Below are 18,045 nucleotides of genomic sequence, written 5' to 3'. Positions count from 1 at the left end.
TGTGCCTTTAAACAAACATTGTATAAAAATAATTTTCAAATGGGGAAAAAGCACCCCCTTTTACAGTTAGTATTAGGTTGAGGTTTTGGGGTGTGGTTGTCCTGCTATCATAATTATTTGCAGGCCTTGGCTATCTTGTGTTTTTCCTGTAGAAAATTAAATTTTAAAGACTTAAATTCATCGTAAGGCTGAAGCTTGCACAAAATAGAGGTGAAAGAAAAATCAGAGTACTTAAAAAAGAAAAAGATGTTCTTCACACAACAGGAGGTAGAGCTGTTGAAGTCCTGGCCTAAGAACGCTGTGGGGGCTAAAAGTTTGCATATTAAGGAAGCTGGTGAGATTTTCTTCTCCTCTATAAAGAGTTGGGAAGGGCAGAACAGGAATGCTCATCGTAGGTGTGAGAAAAGTGATCACAAAAACATTTTGATGTTCTCTGTAAAGTTTGCAAGCTCTTAAATTAACAGTTCCTATACTGCTATTCAGGTTTTTAAAGCACAGTGTGATACCAATATTTAGTTGGATTTTCAGCACAACTAAGAGGATCAGCACTTGATATTTTTGGAAGACTTCTTGTTTTCAGGAAAGATAGGTCAAATATCTTGGGAGGGGGGGATAAAAGAATAACTTTTTTAGTGCTGTTTTTTGTTTTGATGTTTGGATCCATTTTTTTAAATTGAATGTCAAAGGTGAATTGAATTTGGTATTCATTTAGATGTTAGAGTAGAGATTAGAGGTCTCTGTATCATCAACTGTATATTCAAGTTAAATGGAATATCATGGTGTCCTTAATTTATTATAGGTTTTGCATTTTTATGGTTCTCACTCTAATGTGAAATACTCATTAATTTTTGTCTTCTGCTGATGGTAATTTTTCTGTATTCCTGGAAAATATGTGCACGCTTTTGCTACTCTTTGCCGTAAGGTGTGATGTCTGTCATTGCATTGTTACGAAAAAACAGGGTTTGTTTTATGGTTATTAGTAGAGTAAATAACATTCAATGTCCAAAGATCTCTTTTACTTTCAATTTCAGTTTTTTCTAAATGTATAGGCAAAGAGGGAGGAGAATCCTTTCACTTTTCTAGGAGATTATTTGGGACTCAGAAGTGGATTCACAGGATATTTTCCTGCTCTTTAAATAGCATTTTTCACTTCTCTCTGCTAATTAATCCTCTGTCCTATTCTTTGTGCTACTGCCTGTGCTACGCTTGTCCTAAATATTTGGAGGACAGTAAAATGCTAGTGATTAACCCGTGGAAGCTGTAATTTAGCTCCAGGATGAGAGCCAGCATTTTAAGAGGGTGTCTGGAAATTGCTTTCAGACCCCTTTGCTGTTCATTGAGGCATTAAGCTGGCAAAGATGTCTCTTGAAGTACACCATGGTAAAAATACTGTGTATTCTATAAATATTAACAATACTAAAAATTAGGCTTCCTCATGTGTATTGTAACTGGTTTGGTAAATGATTGAAATCACTCCTGAACTATGCCAGCCTGGAAGACAGAAAGCAAATTTCCCTTTTAGATGCACATGAGATTGTTTGTTCATTCTAACTCGTCTTTTTCTCCACAGAATTTCACGTTCAACGATGATTTCAGTCCTAGCAGCACAAGTTCAGCTGATTTGAGTGGTTTAGGAGCAGAACCTAAAACCCCAGGTTTCTCGCACTCCTTAGCACTGTCGTCAGATGAGGTATGTTGATGAAATTGTTTAAGATGGGAAATAGTTGTTTTCTTTCTGCCATGGCATTTTGCTTGATAATTACTCAAATAATAAAGGGATATTTTTTTAGGCAGTAGAATGGGAGAAGAAAATTAATCTTGGTTTCTAGATTATGATTTTTCTTGTTCATATAATAATGACTTGAAATAAAGGTCCTGTGGTATTATCGTTAGAAAATAGAATGCAATTGGTTTCCTAAGAGATGCTATATCCTCACACATTTCAATACATTTTTCCTACATTCTAAATGAGTACATGTGGACCCACAGATACATATATACATACACTAAATTAGACATAATTGAGACAATTTTGAGAAAATAAACATACAGTTTGGTTTGGTAAATATAGTTGAGATGTAAGGCATCTTCACTTAGACTAATTTTTACCCTGATACATTAAAATAATTATGACCTGTACATGCAGTAATTGTGTGTTACTGTACCTGAATATATGTATATTGATTAGAATTTATATGTGTTAATCCACTTTGCATTCTTTGTGCTTACTTTGCACCGTGGATTTGAATACAGCTTCTTCAAACCAGAGTCTTTTTGAACAATAATAATGTGAAAAAGCATTCCTAACCCTGTAAATTGGTGACATAATTGCGCCGAATGTAATATATTGAAAATAGTTTTCATAAGATACTAGTTTTGTAACTCAATTGTCAGTGAAGGTGCAGTAGCTGACAACGTGTCCTGTGGACTCAGGACACCTGTGCCTTTGTTCTTTTTCATGTGAGGTTTGAGCCAGGGTTTTGTTCTAGAGAGGAGGAACTTGAAGTATCTGTGTCTTATTCTTTTTATGATAGTTAGGTTTGTTCTGTTACTGCCTGCGTGCTTTGCATGGGTTTAAAGACTGAGAGCTGTTTCGTGCAACCCCATTTGCCAAAATGCGAGTCTACGAGACCACCCATTCTTTAGAGGTTACTTACTGCAGGTAATAAAGGGCAAAAATTTATAAGAACTGTAGGAGAGTGCAGACAAGTCTGTCTATTCTATGAATTACCGAAAACAACAAACTCATCATTTAAACTTTATTTAGTATTAATACTATATTGATAATACATTTCATTCTCTTGCCATGTTTCATTCCCCTTATATTCAGTATTTTATTGTGCCAATGCCCTGTATTGAATTAAAAGCTTGAAAATGCTTTCATTTTGCTTGTTCGGCTCTCTATCACTTCTAAAATATCAAGCCTGAACAGGTCTATAAATGAATGTGTTTTCTCCATCCTCTGCTGTATGCCAAATTGCAGCCTCCAAATGAGGCAGTGTGTTCAGCGAGAGCTGCAGTGGAAACCTCCACAGCCACCCTGCAGGGGATCAGGCCAGCGTTGCTCTTCAGCCTTCCATAGAGTACTGCTGCAAGCACTCCTCCGCTCAGGCTTCTCTGGCAGATCTGACATGGTTATTTGAAGGAGATGAAAAAAATGAAATGGTGGGGAGGCAACCCAGTGTTTGCAGGTTGTTCTCCTCGAATTAAGGAGCTTTCGCTCTTGCAATTGGAGCCATCAGGAAGGCTCCCACTGGTTCTAGGGCGTCAAGACCAGGAACTCCAAGGGGGTTTCATTGACACAGTCTCAGGTTTAGCTGCAAATCATGTGTGTGCTGAGCTTTCAACATAACCTCTCTGCTTCTGGAAATAATTTTTTTTAAAGAAATCTCTTTGGCTTTCAGTAGCCATATCTGTTTGCAAATCTTGGTGCCGCCCTTGCCTGAACTTTTACATGCTGTTACATGTTCTGTATTTTGTTTCTATAATGCTTTTCTTTCCCATTTCTTTGTTGCTCCCTCACTCAGAGCCTGGATATGATTGATGATGAGGTGAGATACTAGTGTGCTGTTGTGGTGAATCATGTGACCATCGCGTGGCAACGTATCGTCTCATTTGCAGATTCACATTTCTTGTTTTACGGTGTTGTGTGGCAAACCCCCTTGTTTGAGCAGAACACGTAGATGTCACTGGCTCCTCTCCCCTTGTCTTGAGTTCCCCTCTCCTTTCTGCTAAGAGTTTTCAAGGCCATAGCAAATTGCAGTTTTTGCAGTGTGCCGGAAGGGAGAGGAGGGTCAGTGTCAGAGCAAATCCACCAGTCCAAGCTTCAGCTGCACTGAGCTCCTGCTGGCGATAGGAGAAGGAAGAACCATCCTTTCCCCAGCCCTGAGAACTGGAGAGCCAGAAGCTGAGAGAGCTCCCAGCATCATCTAACCCAGCGTAAAAGCTGCTGTAACAGCAGACAGCTGCTGCAGCCTGTAGCAGCTGCTTTGCTGACTGTAGCTGGGACAGAATAGCTTTTGTTTCAGGCCCCGCTGGAATACCCCTGGGTGGGATAGAGTGGCAGAGCAGGGACATGGGGCTGCTCCAGCAGCTGATACCCCACCTGCCCCTCCTGGTGCTGTGTTTGTGCTCTCCTCTGCACCGACGCAACGTGGCGAGAGCAGGGCCAGGGCTGTGGGATCGCTGTGTGTTCCTTACCGCTCCTCTGTGTCATCTCATAGTCTTCCATAGATAGTACCAGTCTCGCTGACTGTTTGATGTCATCACTTTGAACTTCAGAGTGGTTTTCTGAGGGGTTTTTTCCCCTGAATTTCTTGTTTTGTAGCTTAAACACATCATAAAGATCTGTGAATAAGCCCGGGAAGTGGAATGCAGAATTCATAGCATCCTTTAGAAATGTTCTAATTTGAAGGATAAAAATCTTGCGAGGGAATGGGAGCATACCTGTTTTGAATTGTGCCACCTGGCCATTTCAGTCCCTGTTTGGGTTAAAAGGAATGCCAGATCCTTTTTCTTCTTCTATTTATAGATAGAAGACTTTTGGGGTACCTCGTACCAATTCTTAGTTAGATACAGATATAATATAGTGGTGTGAAATTGTTATCATTGTAGCGTAAAGGTAGTACTGATACCTCTGCTCTGATGCTGGCGGTTTGTACAGAAAAATGTTAACTCCTCTGCGTTACCCTTTTAATAATAATGCAGCGTGTTTTTGTCACAGATCCTTGACGATGGACAGTCTCCTAAGCACAGTCAGTGTCAGAGTCGTGCTGTTCAGGAGTGGAGCGTGCAGCAGGTTTCCCACTGGTTAATGAGCCTGAACCTTGAACAGTACGTTTCCGAATTCAGTGCCCAAAACATTAATGGGGAGCATCTCCTTCAGCTGGATGGGAGTAAGCTCAAGGTAATTGACTGACTGGACTTCAAGACTAACTGTAGTATTTGTTATCACTTTAGGTAATCTTAAAGGAAGTAAGAATTCAGCCTGAATCCCTGTGTGTGGAGTGGTGATAGATTAGAGTAATAAACACAGAGTATAAAGCCAGAGCAACACGTTAAGAAATTCCCATATGCACTTGGATTCAGAAGCTTCAGAAATAGAGGGCATTTGCTTTGTGAAATCTCTGGGTGTATATAATGTACCTATATTTGCATGTGTAAATCATATAGCAGCATGTATAAGTGGTATTTGCATGCACGTATTTCTCATCCAGCTCTGTTTTGCGAAAGGGTGATTCAGAGAAGATAGTAAATAGACATACATCAGAAACAGCAACTGAAAAATGGATTAGTGGGATACTGGAGGCATAAGCTGATACCAGTTGTACTATGTTAGAACTACATGCAGTTTTGATGTATAAAGTATGCATTGTGTCTTGTAGTAAAAATATGAGCCTACTTTTGTCAAAAATAATTACAGGAAGGAGTTACAGGAAGCTCAGCAGATCTGAAAGTCCAAGTTTAGTGTTTCCTTTCTGAATTTTTTTGCTGGTATTTCACTAACTCTAGGGGTTTTAGAACAGACTGAGTGAACTTTTGACTAAGGCATAGCAGTAAGAATTGGGAAGTCTAGCTCTATGTGGACTTGGATGACTTCAGGCAAATAGTTTAATCTTTATTTGCCTCATTTGATCAATGAAGTCAACATTGGTGGTGGCAATGAGATCTAATTCTTTAATATTCTAGAAGTGGAAGGCATAGGAAGTAGTACAGAAGTGTATTTCTTACACATCAGTAATGTATCTGAGTCTGTCTGAATTTTGCTTAGTTGTTATAGTCTTCTACCTAAGAAGAGTTATTACTAGATTATGAAATAATTGTGATACAATAAACCATATGAAATTATTTTTGTTTTTTAATTTTGTTTTCCCCACCTCAGGCTCTTGGTATGACATCTTCCCAGGACAGAGCAATCATTAAAAAAAAGCTAAAGGAAATGAAAGCATCCTTGGAGAAAGCTCGCAAGGCTCAAGAGAAAATGGAAAAGCAAAGGGAAAAGCTTCGGAAGAAGGAACAAGAGCAACTGCAGAGGAAACTGAAGAAAACAGACAAGTCTTCATCAGATGCAACAGAGGGCACTAATGAGCAGTCATAAGCAGAAGTGCTGCTCTGTTAGGAAAGTGGAGGCACTTCAAGGGAAGAGAAACTCATATCCACTCTGGTGCCCCTTCAGCTTTCTTGTATTCATTACACAAGAGTGTGTACAGAGAAATGGGGCTATACATAGAATGACATAGGGAAATTTATATCGTGTAGTTTTATTTTCCCGCATATCCAGTTCACGCTCGTTGCTGTTGCCATGTGAAACAACCCCAGCCCCTCGGTTTGTTTTGTTGTTGTTGACAGCTAACAGATTCCATATTTGTGTGGCAGTGTTTCCTTCCAAACTACTCTTCTCTATTGAGCTCTCTGTGTTTGGTCACTTCAGTAACCAGCATGATGCCGAGGAACATGGTCCACTGCTTCACCTCTTCTGAATAGGATGGCCAGTCAAAATGATTGGTGAACGTTTCTTCAGCTGGGTAAAAGGAGTTGTGCTCAGTCTGGTAAGAGTTGACTTAACTTTCTAACTGGAAGGTCAGCTTCTTTACAGTGTTTGGATACTCAGTTCTGTCTACTGGACTGTTTCATCTTGCGTCAGTACCTTGAAGCGACACTGCTGTGGAAACACAACTGTTCCGTGACTTCTTATTATACACTGGAGATAAAGACAGGAGAGTCGATATTCCCCCTGAGTAAAAGACAGGAGGTGAAACTCTTTCTGTTAACTGTACAATAGTTAATCCAGGAAGGAGGCAAAGCCTTAAATGATTATGTGGGTTTACACAGAAATCTGAGGATAACATTTATCCTTTAGATATCTGAGCAAGGATGAATTTCTAACTAGAGCACAGCGTATAGATCTGTATAAATTTCATTGTGCTGCCAGTGTGTAGGCAACTTTCTTACAGCACACTCCGCTTTCTTTTTCATGTGTTTTGAACAGGAAACTGGGCTTATTTTGTTTCGTTGTGGTTTGGGTTTTTTCCAAGAAAAACACCACATCTTCAGATCCATTCTCCAATAGGCATTGGGAGAATAAGCTTTGTGCTGTGCTGTTATGAAGCTGTTGTTGGAAACAGTTATCAAACTTGAGTCTGCTGAAGATTTTCAGTTTTTACAGAAGTGCACTTTAAGAAGAGGAAGATGGGAGATTCTGGTTAAAATTGAATTCACTACATTGCTGTTAAGATCAAATCTGCCACGGAGGTGACGGTTACTAAATCCAAAGCTGCCACATATTAACCGTTTTGATTGATGTGTTTAAAGAATATCCCCACCAAAACCTGGATTTTTGGGCATAGGCTGTAGAATGTTTTGATGGCTTAGCAGTGGTCGTATTACATCCTTCAGAGATTTCTGTTTTCCTGGTATATGAGGCCATCAGCGAAGCCTGCTGTGTAGTTTTGACTGTGACAGAAGCAGTGTATAGCTCACACTGCACAGTGTTACTGCCTCTACAGAGCGGTATTAAAATATTTAGTATTTCTTCAAAAGAACAGGCAAATATCCACAACAAGAAGCTAGAGGTATTAGCTTACTGCTTTATGGTCAAAGCTAGCAACATAGCAGCCTTTATAGTAGAAAAACGTCACTTCCCTTTCATGCGTCCTGGAAGTTGCAATCTTCATCTAGTCATGCCAACCCATAAATTGTTTAAGATGTTGATGCAGAGTTAGAATCTTGAACTGAAAAATCTGCCAGACTAAAAAATGCAAATATTGAGTTCTTTTGAAGAAAATGTTTTGTTTAGTTTGACTTCGCTTCTCTTCTGCTCTGTACTTTATGGCATTCAGATTTGTGTCTGTAAAGTTCTCTGAAGCTCAGATTTGAAACAGTTGGGGTGCAACGTTTATAGTTACATTTCTTTTGATCCTAATAATTTCTTTGACATGTAAAAAGGTCTGTCGACTGAGAGAGCCTAGTTCATTCAAAATTATTACACAACAGATCTCCTTAGCATTAGCTTTGTTTTTCCTTCCAAATCCAATTTCTACAATTTCTGATGTATATTTTATTCAGATCTAAAAGTGAAATTGCTGTAAAAGATACTTCCTGATATTTCTAAAGGCTTGTGATATTTTTCCTGAGATACATCACTGGCAAAAAATGCACCTGCAAACAAGAATTCCAAATTGCAGTGAATCTTTCTGCACTCTTTGTAGGAGAAAAAATACACAAATGTTTAACAGCCTCATAAAACTAGCATTCTGTTCTTTTAGGAGGTAATCAATTTATATTTGAGTAAGCAAAGTTATCTGGAAGAAACTGGAATTTTAATATTTTAAATACAATGTTGATAAATGCATTCGATGATGATTTTCTTTTAAAATTATGTTTACATTGTAGTAATGTTTAAGTGGTTGTATATAGTAATCTAAGGTGGTGTCCCTGTTTTATGTTCTTCGTTTTCTTAGAAACCTGAGCAGACTGCTTGGCATTATAGATTGAATTTTCATTCTTGCTGCTTAGAACAGTGCCTAGTTAATCTCTTCATAAATCAGATTCTTATTCTGCAGAATAACTAATTGGACTTAAGTCCTTTAAGTATTCAGGGGGGTTTATTGCTTTGTGGTAATGTTACTTTGTTATTCTCGGACTAAAAAAAACCAACAAAAACCTAACTTAAAAAACCTCCTAGTTCCTTAAATTTAAAATAAAACCATAAAATGCATTTTGATCAACACATGAAAACAAAGCAAACCAAGCAATGTCAAGACTTTTGCTCTTCTTTCTGTGATAAAAGAGATTTATGTGGTTCCTTTTATTAAGTATGGTAACTTGTTGGGACGCGCAGAAATGTCACTGGATAACAGACGTAAAGCACAGTTTGAAACTTTTGTTACTGTTCTGTAGGACCTTTAAAGTTGTGTTGCATTTTCCCCCGTGTATTGTGTGATGATATATATGAAACAAAAGATACGGATGTCTCATCATTCTTAACTTAAACTTCCTGTAGACCAATGCTAAATCAGACTAATATGGGGTTTTGATGTCATAAGAAGAAACAAATACTGCATGCTAAATGACTGGAAAGACTTTCTCTTTTGGCTCACCTGCAAATGTAACTGTCGCCTACTTTTGCATATTTATTTGTGGAGCTAAAGCAATTTTGATTCTGCTGACTTGCCTGGCCCCCTTTAAACTGCTGTGCAGGCAGCGTGGTGTTTCCACACCTCTAGCCATGCATCCTTACACCTCAGTGACCACAGCAGGCTGGTGAAGTTAACTTCTCCCTGGTTACGATGGTAGGCCAGTTCTGTAAACTCTAGTTCTGCTCATTGCTGCGGTATTGCCAGGTTGTGAATATATCAAGCCTCTGAAAGGGTGAAGAAAGGAGAGTTGGCAAAAAATGGAACTCTGAAAAACAGAAAATAAAAGATACAACACTGCAGGTTATTTTAGTCCTAAAAAAAGTAGTGTTTGTACTGAGATTGTGGAGAGTGGTGGCTCCTTGCTGTGTCCAAATCAGCCAAACATATTGACATTACTGGCTTCCAGCTCATATTTTCCCACGTGGTGGAGTGCTGCACCCGTGTGACTTCTGTGTTAGAACTCCCCAATTCAGTTTCAGTCTGGCCGGGCAGATCAGGACCAGGGCACAAGGAAGGAGCCGAACGTGTTCATTGCAGTGCACGGAGTATTTGCCCCCTGCTGCTTGCATTTTGCCCACCGCTCTGAGCAGGTCTGGTGGGGGTCACTGTAAGTGGAGCCTCTTCTAGATCATAGGTTAGAACTGCACAGTGGAACAGGAGCCAGTAATAAAAAGCTGAACAGAGTTAGGTGATGTTTGCATCTCAGTGTACACAAATGCTTTGGCATTTCTTTAACTTTTTAAATTTTTTTTGCAAATACATCCATTGTGCCATGACCCTGGTCTGCTGCGGAGATACCACAAGAACTGAGCTTTTACTAGAATTTTACTGAGCAGCTTTCCTCTGAACCTTGCCACTCCTCAACCCTCATTGACATTCAGAGGTGCTTGGCACTGAGCATCGAGGTTCCTCATGCTTTGTTGCTTCTCTCAGAGCCTCCCGTCCTCCTGAGCTGCTCCACCTTCACCTCCTGGCTCACGTGCTGGTGAGTAAGAGGTGGGCAATGTTGTGTGATTTTTGAGAATGAATTATGTTCCGCTTTTAAGTTAGAGAAAGAAATGCCACTCTTGTTAATAGTCCAGAATCCAGTTCTACCGTAGAAAAGAAGAGGATCATTATTTAGTTGTGTCTGGCCAAGAAGTACCATTCCAGGTACCAACACAACACTGAAAATCAGAAGGAAGGGTTTGCACAGATGCAGCTGTAGTTCTTCACAGCATCTGCACTGCAGTCTGTACTGTTTCTCCATGCTGAAATTTAGGGGAGGTTTGCAAGAATTAAGTCTTGTGTTGATTTCTTAGCCACGTGTTTACAGAGAGAAGATATTGTCAAGGCACAAGTAAAACCTGATCTTGCTCTTACTAGGTGTGGCCTCACCCCCTGCACTATCATCAAAGTGATAGAGGGGCTGGACCCTTTTAATAGCACTTCCCTCATTCTGTGCTCTCCCTCACTTGAAAATCTCAGGAAAGCTATGTCATGGTCCAAAACACTAAAAAGGCAGACATTTGAAAAAAGCAGCACATATTTAATTAAGTTGTAAGTCTTTAACAGTTGAAATGGGCGGAGTGCACAGAGCAGTTAGATGGTTTTGGTTTAGTTTTGTTAATTTAGTGACTGAAAATAATGAAATCAACTAGTCTTTCTAGAAATGTTTAAGTGATTTGTGGTTTGATTCCCTCTTTAAACAAACATGTACGGCTGTGTGCGTGTACATACGTATGTACATACATGGGCATTCATACAGCTTTACACGGCACTAGTAGCGATTAGCACACAGGTGGGTGTGCGTTACAGGGCTGTAGGCACACCGGCCAGGTGGTGCGCAGGGGCCCCGGGACCGTCTGCGAGCCTGGAGGAGCAGAGTGCTACCCCTCATGCTCAGCTCTGTCTGTGCTGGTGGCTTTGCTCACTCTTCTTCTGGGGTTTTATGTGTTTTGCAGATCAGAAGATTTTAATGTTTTGGGTTTTTTAAAATCATACACAGAATGGTCCTCTGCAGGTCCTTCTGCATGTGGTCCTCTGGTTGGTTTTTTGGGGTGGGAGGTTGGCAGGATGGGTTTATTGGAGTGTCAGTATTCTAGGAAGGAAATCCTTCCTTCTATTTTTAACCCTGACTTTGATTTCTATTGGAGCACTTTCAGCAGCTCATTTTTGAGCAGGATCATGAGTGACACCTGAGGTGACTTACCCACTCAGCACAGTGGAGTGTGGGTCAGCTGCAGATTGCACAGTCCCTTTCGCTAACCTCCCGTATGGATTTTACTGTACTTTTTCCACCTGTAACACTGATTTTTTCAAAGCTGTGACACCTTAGTCATGACATTGAGCCCTCCAATCCCTCATTATAAAATGAGCTTTCGGTTACTAACTAGCAGTACTAATGGGTGCTTTTGCTGTCAGCATGAAGTAATAATTTAAAAAATGTACATCTTACTGGAAGGTTTGGCAGTAGTGCCTTGAGCTGCCCGTTTCTCTGGGAAGTTTGGACTGTGTAAGAACGAGCCGTAGGGTTTGTGAAACCTGGTCTGCTGGGTTAGGCAGGTTTCTTCTTCCAGAGCAGGGAGAGGTGAGGAGGACTCGCAGCTCACAAGATCGGCTCCAACACACGTAACCCGGGAGCCTGAGCCTCCTGCCCGGTTTTCGGCGGGAGCTTTGTCACTGACAGCAGTGGAAGCGGGTCCGGACCCCGGTGCAGAAGCATCTGAAGGAAAGGGGGGTCCCGGGGGACAGGACGTAAGGACTAACCAGCCCATTTGGAAGTGGGGAGTGCACAGTGAACCTCTTCTGACTCTCTACTTTCCCATACGCATTTACTGTCTGAACAACTGCTTTCGTATTTTCCAGTCACGTTGCAATGGTAACTCACTGGTCACTGACAAGTGTTAGACATATTGCTAGAAGACCAGGCAGCTAAAAGACTAAAATGCACTGTGCTCACTGTAAAAACTGGCTTCTTACGTTGTTTCTTTTTATATGGTTGAAGAGGTGGTTGCGCTTCAGATTTTTTTTCCTTTTTCTTTTTTTTAAAGAGGTCAAATGTATATGAAGTGCATGTTATCCTGAACTTTTTGTTTGTACATCTTGGTGTCCGATCATCTGCATGAAAGACACAGTAGTGCCATGTCTGAGCTTGTTCTCTTGTGCTTGGTTGCTATGAACTTCTCTAGATTGTTGAGTTTTCCCCAAAATAACTTTGGTTAATATTTAGTTATTGGGAGACATCAAAACAAGATATCATGGTGGCCCTTTGTTTTCTTACAGTTTAAATACAAACAACAAAGCCTTGTGGTTTAAAGTTAATTTGTTAGTGTAAATAAATTTCTTGCCAATGAGTATTATTGTTGTTAGACAACGAATGCAATAAAATGAGAAATCCTGAATCTTTATTAGAATTTGTACTGAGTCCTCACTTTCCTGCCTGTTTGCTGGTCATTCCAGAAGGAATAATAAATGGTGAGCACGACTGGACAGCTGTTGCTGCATGGGTCAGACTGGGGGGGGGAAGACGACCTTGCCCTGCTTGTTCTTTCCTTCCTTCTGCTCAGTGCTGAAGATTATTTTAATCCCAGCTGTTGGACAAATTGGCATGATTCACAGGCCTCTGAGTGGATCTCATTTACAATCTGTAACTATGTAAAAAGAAGTTAAAAAAAATAGAGTAAGGAAAGAGAATGGTCTTTTTTCTTCATATGCAGATGAAATGCAGCATGCAGCATTCTGCTGCAGGTTGATGTAAAAACAGGCTGCCTTCACACTGATGCTGGTCAATGTTCATTTAAAAGACCAGGATTAGTTGTGGTATATAAAAACATTTTACCATTTTACACTCAAGTGTAGGTTAATGATAATGGGCTTTTTATGTTTAATATGTCTCTATGTATTTGATTTTAGTAAAGCATTAAGTTAGGGAAAAGCAGAGGGCACAGGCTGTCCAATTTGTGTAGTCATTTCAGCGGATTTACATCTGGCAAAATCTAGGCCAAATACTCTGCACTTAATCTGTCTAACCCAGTCAGTGTTTCCCAGCGGCTGAATCATAAATCTTGCTTTCCGCTAATACAGCCACCACCTGAAAGAAGACAAAAGAATCCTCAATCCATAAAATTACTCTCTTAATTAAAATAGGTATATTAAGAGGCTGTAAATCCACGACTGACACATAAAATGTGTCTGCTCAGCAGCTTCCTAAGCCTGGAGCCATGTATACATACATCCTTGTTGTTTGTGCGAGTTGTCTCAGATACCCGAAATGCCCAGAACCGCTCCAGACTCTACAGCTTGTAAAAGATGATGGGTTATGCCCGCCTCTGGGAAGCAAGCCCAGATTTTCCCTGTGCAGGTTCCCTTGCAATTGGGAATCCAGGCTTGAGGTCCATCTCCCACTGGTGTTTCTGCACTGAGGCTGCCAGTGTGTTCTATCAAGCGGTGGTTTCGTGCTGCGGGGCAGAAGCTGTACGCCAGCGGTGCTTCTGCTGCAAAACGCCTGCTTGCCGTCTCTGTGCTGCCCAGCACCGCTTGAATGCACAGTGGTTCCCGCACTGCGAGGCCAGGACACCTTTAGGGGAGGTTGGCAACGGGCTTCCGACCCGCTGTGCCTCAGGTTAAAATTCAAAATTTTACGATTACTAATAGCAGGTACTAAATCCTCCCTATAATCTCTCTCCTCTCTTAGGAGCGTTAGGAAAATATAAGGCCTGTTGCTTGCACGTGCTTCTGTCTGTGGGCAGACTGCTGGGAAAACCTTCAGTACAGGAATAGTTAAAAAAAGAGAGAAAAAAAACCTGACAAGCGAACACATTCTTTATTTTCTGAAAGCCCAAAACCGACAAAAAGTAGAAGTTTGACAAGATGCAACAACATGTAGATTTGCTCATTTGAAGATGTTCTAAGCTCCTGGAAAAACGTGAAATTAGTGTTTTGATGGATTATTTCTACCATGGCTGAGGGACATGCTGGCTGTTACACCTCCACAACCAGAGAGTAAATCCAGGACCAGCACAGTGACCAGCGTTTCGGCCGTGTTACTGCCACTGCAGCAAACTGCCAACTCTTTAGAAGACGGCACTTAGTGTACTTGAGAACAAATAGTGGCACAAGCCTAAAATAATTATTTTAAAATGCTAGTGCAGGACATTGATGGCTGATCACCAACAAGTTAATAGCCCAACCTCCCCTTATTGTGAGAACTGCCTTCAGAGCAGTTTCTTCTGCTTGGGCCCTGGGAAGAATGTCTGTTCCTGAAGGCTGAAAATGGATTACAAGTTCCTGTAGGAAAGCACGCTGCTTCCCAGGGAAGTTGAAAATGTCCTGCAGGGAGAGAAGTTGCTAAGGAAGGAGCGGCAAACTCAGAGTTACGCTAAATTATTTTCTCGGGTGCTTGGTGCAGCTGGCTGATGCCAAAGGCAAGTCCAGCAAAGGGATGAGACAAAAGCTGCCCTCGTTCGGGGCCGGCTCTGCTCTGGGAAGGGCTGTCTGCATGCCGTGGTTAGCAAAAGACTTGAAACCGTGATCCGAACAGATGAGTCCTCGGTCACCAAAGCCTCTGTAGGCAGACAGTAAACCCTGGGCAGTGCTCAAGTCTCCAGATAACCATGGGCATTTTGGAGAGGAGCGGTGAAAGCAGTTTGTGCACAGACCCGCTCACACAGTGCTGTGCCCAAGAGTCAAGGTCAGTGAGCCGCCATGTGGGTAGCCTTAAAGCTGAAGTCTCCTCCTCCAGCCATCACTAGAGCCCTGCAGCATGTGCTGTTTGTATACGAAACATCACAAGTACCAGCAACCACTATTGCTACGCGGGGATGAAAGAGGTGTCTGGCACGGCAGCGTGGGAAGCTGCCGGCATCGGGGAGGGCGCAGCGGCTGAGCCGACATGTTGCCGCTGCCAGCTCAGTTCTCAACCCTCGCATAACTTCTTGCGCCCGAGGAGGTGCCTTACACCACGCTGTCTGTGCCAGCGGCAGCACGGGGGCTCGGGCTGGAGCAGACGTTCTGGGGACAGGCAGGGGATGTGGCAACACCCAGAGCCCACTGCAGCTGTGCAGAGGAAGGGGGATGGCACTGTCCCTCCCGTACAGCAACGCAGCCCCAGACACGAGCCCTGGCACCTTCTCCTTGCTCTGGTGAGAGCTGCCCCCTTCCCTTGGAGAAGGAGCAGTAACTCCTTCACTCCAGCGGATGAAAGCTGTTAGGCTTACTTGTGTGAGAAAGGAAAGGCACAGGAGGCAGAGGTGTCACCACACATTCGCTGTTCAGGGCCACCGCTCACCCAAACCTTAGCCCGCAGCAACGGTTCCTCTCAGCCAGAATGGCAAAGCCCAAAGAGAGATGAAGACTTGCACAAACTCTGGCTCCTGTCTCAGTGTTCGGGCTGCTATAAAGCAGGTTATTTGCTCTGTCTTGTAGGCAGAAGTGCACCTGTGGTTTCAAAGTACTGAACTTGCCATGCACCGTCCAGATTAGAGGAGGCCGTGGCTGGTGGTGAAGCAAATTGCAAGGAATAGCAAAGCCAGAATAGCAATTAGCACCCAGGGACTGGCTCCTTCTCCTCCTGAGCTCGCGCTTCACGAGCTGCCTGCCTTTTATCTCCGCGCAGCAGTGGCAGAACAGCACCGAGGGAACGCTACCGCATCAGCTGAGGGATGCAGGTGAGACAGTGGCCCCGGGCAGGTCTGTCTGGTGACACCGTTTGGAGGGGGCAGCCAAGCTGCTGCCAAGGGGCAGTGCAGGCAGGCGCGGGCAGCACAGCGGCAACCCCAGCAGGGCAGCAGGCACGGATAACGCAGAGCCTTTAGCTGGATGCCAGCATCTTTCACAAAGCTGGAGCGGTGAGCAGAGGTGGGAACTCGCAGGACAAGAACGGCTACAGGACCTGCTCTGCGGGTAAGAACGTCTACGCTAGTGACAGAAAAGCTTGCTTCCCCGGGCACGAAACCAAGTGGTGGTTCAAAGCGGGGCTTCTGCCAGGCTAGCGCCTTGCTGTGCGCACTGTAAAGCACAAGACTGATTCCCAACTTCAAAGGACTCTCAGCTGAGTTTATTGCAAGTGACTGCTAACTAACACCTTTCTAAAAAATATCAATCGATAGAAACCTGGAGAGGTCTTTTAGCAGGGCGTTATCAGTAACTGCTGCGGGATGCACGTGAAGCGAAGAGGGTGCCTGCTGCACAGCAGCACGGCGGGAATCGGCTCCGTGCAGACTGGAAGTTAAACACAGAACACGCGTGACCCACACTTGGAGGTAGTCACTGTGGCAAAGCGCCCAGAAATGTTCCCTTTGCCGTGACAGACAACAGTAATGGCTAATGCGCTTTTCACTGAAGGTGCTCAGGAGTTGTTGCCCGCTTTTTAAGAAAAAAAAGGCTTTTTTTAAACTCCCTTTGGAAGACTCATTAAGAAACCACTGCAAAGTGATGCCCCCCTCTTTTCTCAGTAGGATTACAGCAAATTTATGAAACTGAAGTAACATTAGGAAATGGCTTAAAGGGGGAGGAAGGAAGAAATGAGACTGAAATAACATTTATTCTCCTTCCAGTTATTTCGGAAGCACTAGGGAAAGCCAACAAGAAGGTTCAGAAGAAGAACCCTTAGCACAGTCCCTGGGAAAGCCAAAGGGTCGGTGACAAGGAAGCACACCACCCCGGCAGCTAGCAATTCTCATTTACAAAATCAGTTTTCTCTGGGGAAAAACAGAAATCCAGTCGCAACAGATAATGCACTGACAGTTTAGTCATTTGTAATCTGAATTTGAACTTCAAGGTTACCCTTTGTTACTGACATGGGGTCCTCCACATTACACAAACTCTAATTTCTCACCTTCAATTCAATTTCCTTTACCATGGCGTAAAACTCTTTTTGGAGAGGAAGGCTAAAATACATTTCCATGACTCTAGTTAACCTTTACTGGAACAGTCTTGTTGTTAGCAAATCTAGCAGAAACTAAGTGAGTTCCCAAGGAATTAAATCCTTTCCACTGCAGCAGATCTTACCCGCGAGACGAGCTATAGCTCGCAGTACAGCGCTCTGTGGACGACTGTGCCGACAAGCAGTTTTCCCTTGTAGACGGACGCCACCGAGCTTCCCTGCAGCACAGAGCCGTTGTCAGCGTAGACGCGTGTCACCACAGGCTCCTCCGAGAGGATGTTCTGGATGCACAGGACCTGCCGGAGGAGGGGGATACGTCTACTGAAACGGCTGTGGGTGAAAATCCTCCACGGATGGAGGGAACATCAGTATGTTAATTTAAGCAAATTAGTTAGGTTGATCAGCTGCTGCTAACCGCAACCAAGTGATTCTTGTGATAGGGTCACAATTTCTGCTTCAGTGAAGCATGGTCCATGGAGACTATTTTTTTTAAGTGGTTGTGCAACAGAGACTCCACGTCAGGAGGCACGGCCGGCAGTTATCCCCAGCACTAGGAATGCGCACAGGTTTTTCCAGCCTAAGAGTTACTTAATATCTTCTTATTTTCATGCTTTTTTCAGACAAACAACTGCCTAGTGTCATAAATCTACTGCTATTGAACATGATAATTTTGCAAAATGTCTTATGGGGAGCTTCAAACAAGGCTGAAATCAAACAGCCACCAACCAGCCATCTGCACTCGTGGCCGCTAGCGCGCCGATGCCAGTACCTCATTGATTTCAGAAGGAAAGATGGATTGCAGTGGCGCCTACTGATGAACCACACTCGCACAGATAAATCATTCCAGTGCGAATGCTTCTGGTTGTGCATTGCAGTCAGTCAATTATTTTTTGTTTGGCAAAGAGGTGCTGGCTCAGCAATTAACACAGTTCATCAAAATGTGATTGCGTGGCCACAGCTGCACAGAAAGCAGCCTAAGGAGTCCGGAATGACTGAGCTACTGGCTGGAAATTACTCAGTTGTCTCCTAAGGATCTGAATAGGT

General features: G+C 42.8%; 2 protein-coding genes across 14 annotated transcripts in view; one reads left to right on the top strand and one right to left on the bottom strand.

Annotated features, from left to right (window-relative positions):
- Positions 1-12,532, top strand: part of PPP1R9A (protein phosphatase 1 regulatory subunit 9A) — a 147,855-nt gene extending 135,323 nt beyond the window's left edge. For 4 of the 7 annotated variants that reach the window (XM_054814448.1, XM_054814453.1, XM_054814454.1 and 1 more), the window contains 4 exons: positions 1,571-1,690; positions 3,528-3,551; positions 4,724-4,906; positions 5,882-6,097. In XM_054814448.1, the coding sequence (XP_054670423.1) occupies positions 1,571-1,690; positions 3,528-3,551; positions 4,724-4,906; positions 5,882-6,097 (543 nt within the window). Of the gene's footprint in view, positions 1-1,570; positions 1,691-3,527; positions 3,552-4,723; positions 4,907-5,881 lie in introns of all 7 variants that reach the window. The other 3 variants (XM_054814449.1, XM_054814455.1, XM_054814452.1) reach the window with 3 other exon arrangements.
- The window catches only part of LOC129202196 (serum paraoxonase/arylesterase 2), a 33,495-nt gene that overhangs the window by 1,245 nt on the left and 14,205 nt on the right, over positions 1-18,045 (bottom strand). The window contains exons 9-10 of one of the 7 annotated variants that reach the window (XM_054814457.1): positions 17,127-17,297; positions 5,840-9,402 (exon numbers count right to left, since the gene is read on the bottom strand). In XM_054814457.1, the coding sequence (XP_054670432.1) occupies positions 17,139-17,297 (159 nt within the window). In that variant the 3' untranslated portion in view covers positions 5,840-9,402; positions 17,127-17,138. Of the gene's footprint in view, positions 1-5,839; positions 9,403-12,476; positions 12,770-12,800; positions 13,210-13,922; positions 17,298-18,045 lie in introns of those variants that run through there. The other 6 variants (XM_054814462.1, XM_054814460.1, XM_054814459.1 and 3 more) reach the window with 6 other exon arrangements.

This window comes from Grus americana, chromosome 2, assembly GCF_028858705.1.
Source record: "Grus americana isolate bGruAme1 chromosome 2, bGruAme1.mat, whole genome shotgun sequence".
Lineage (NCBI taxonomy): Eukaryota > Metazoa > Chordata > Aves > Gruiformes > Gruidae > Grus > Grus americana.
This window is presented reverse-complemented; position numbering and strand designations above follow the sequence as displayed.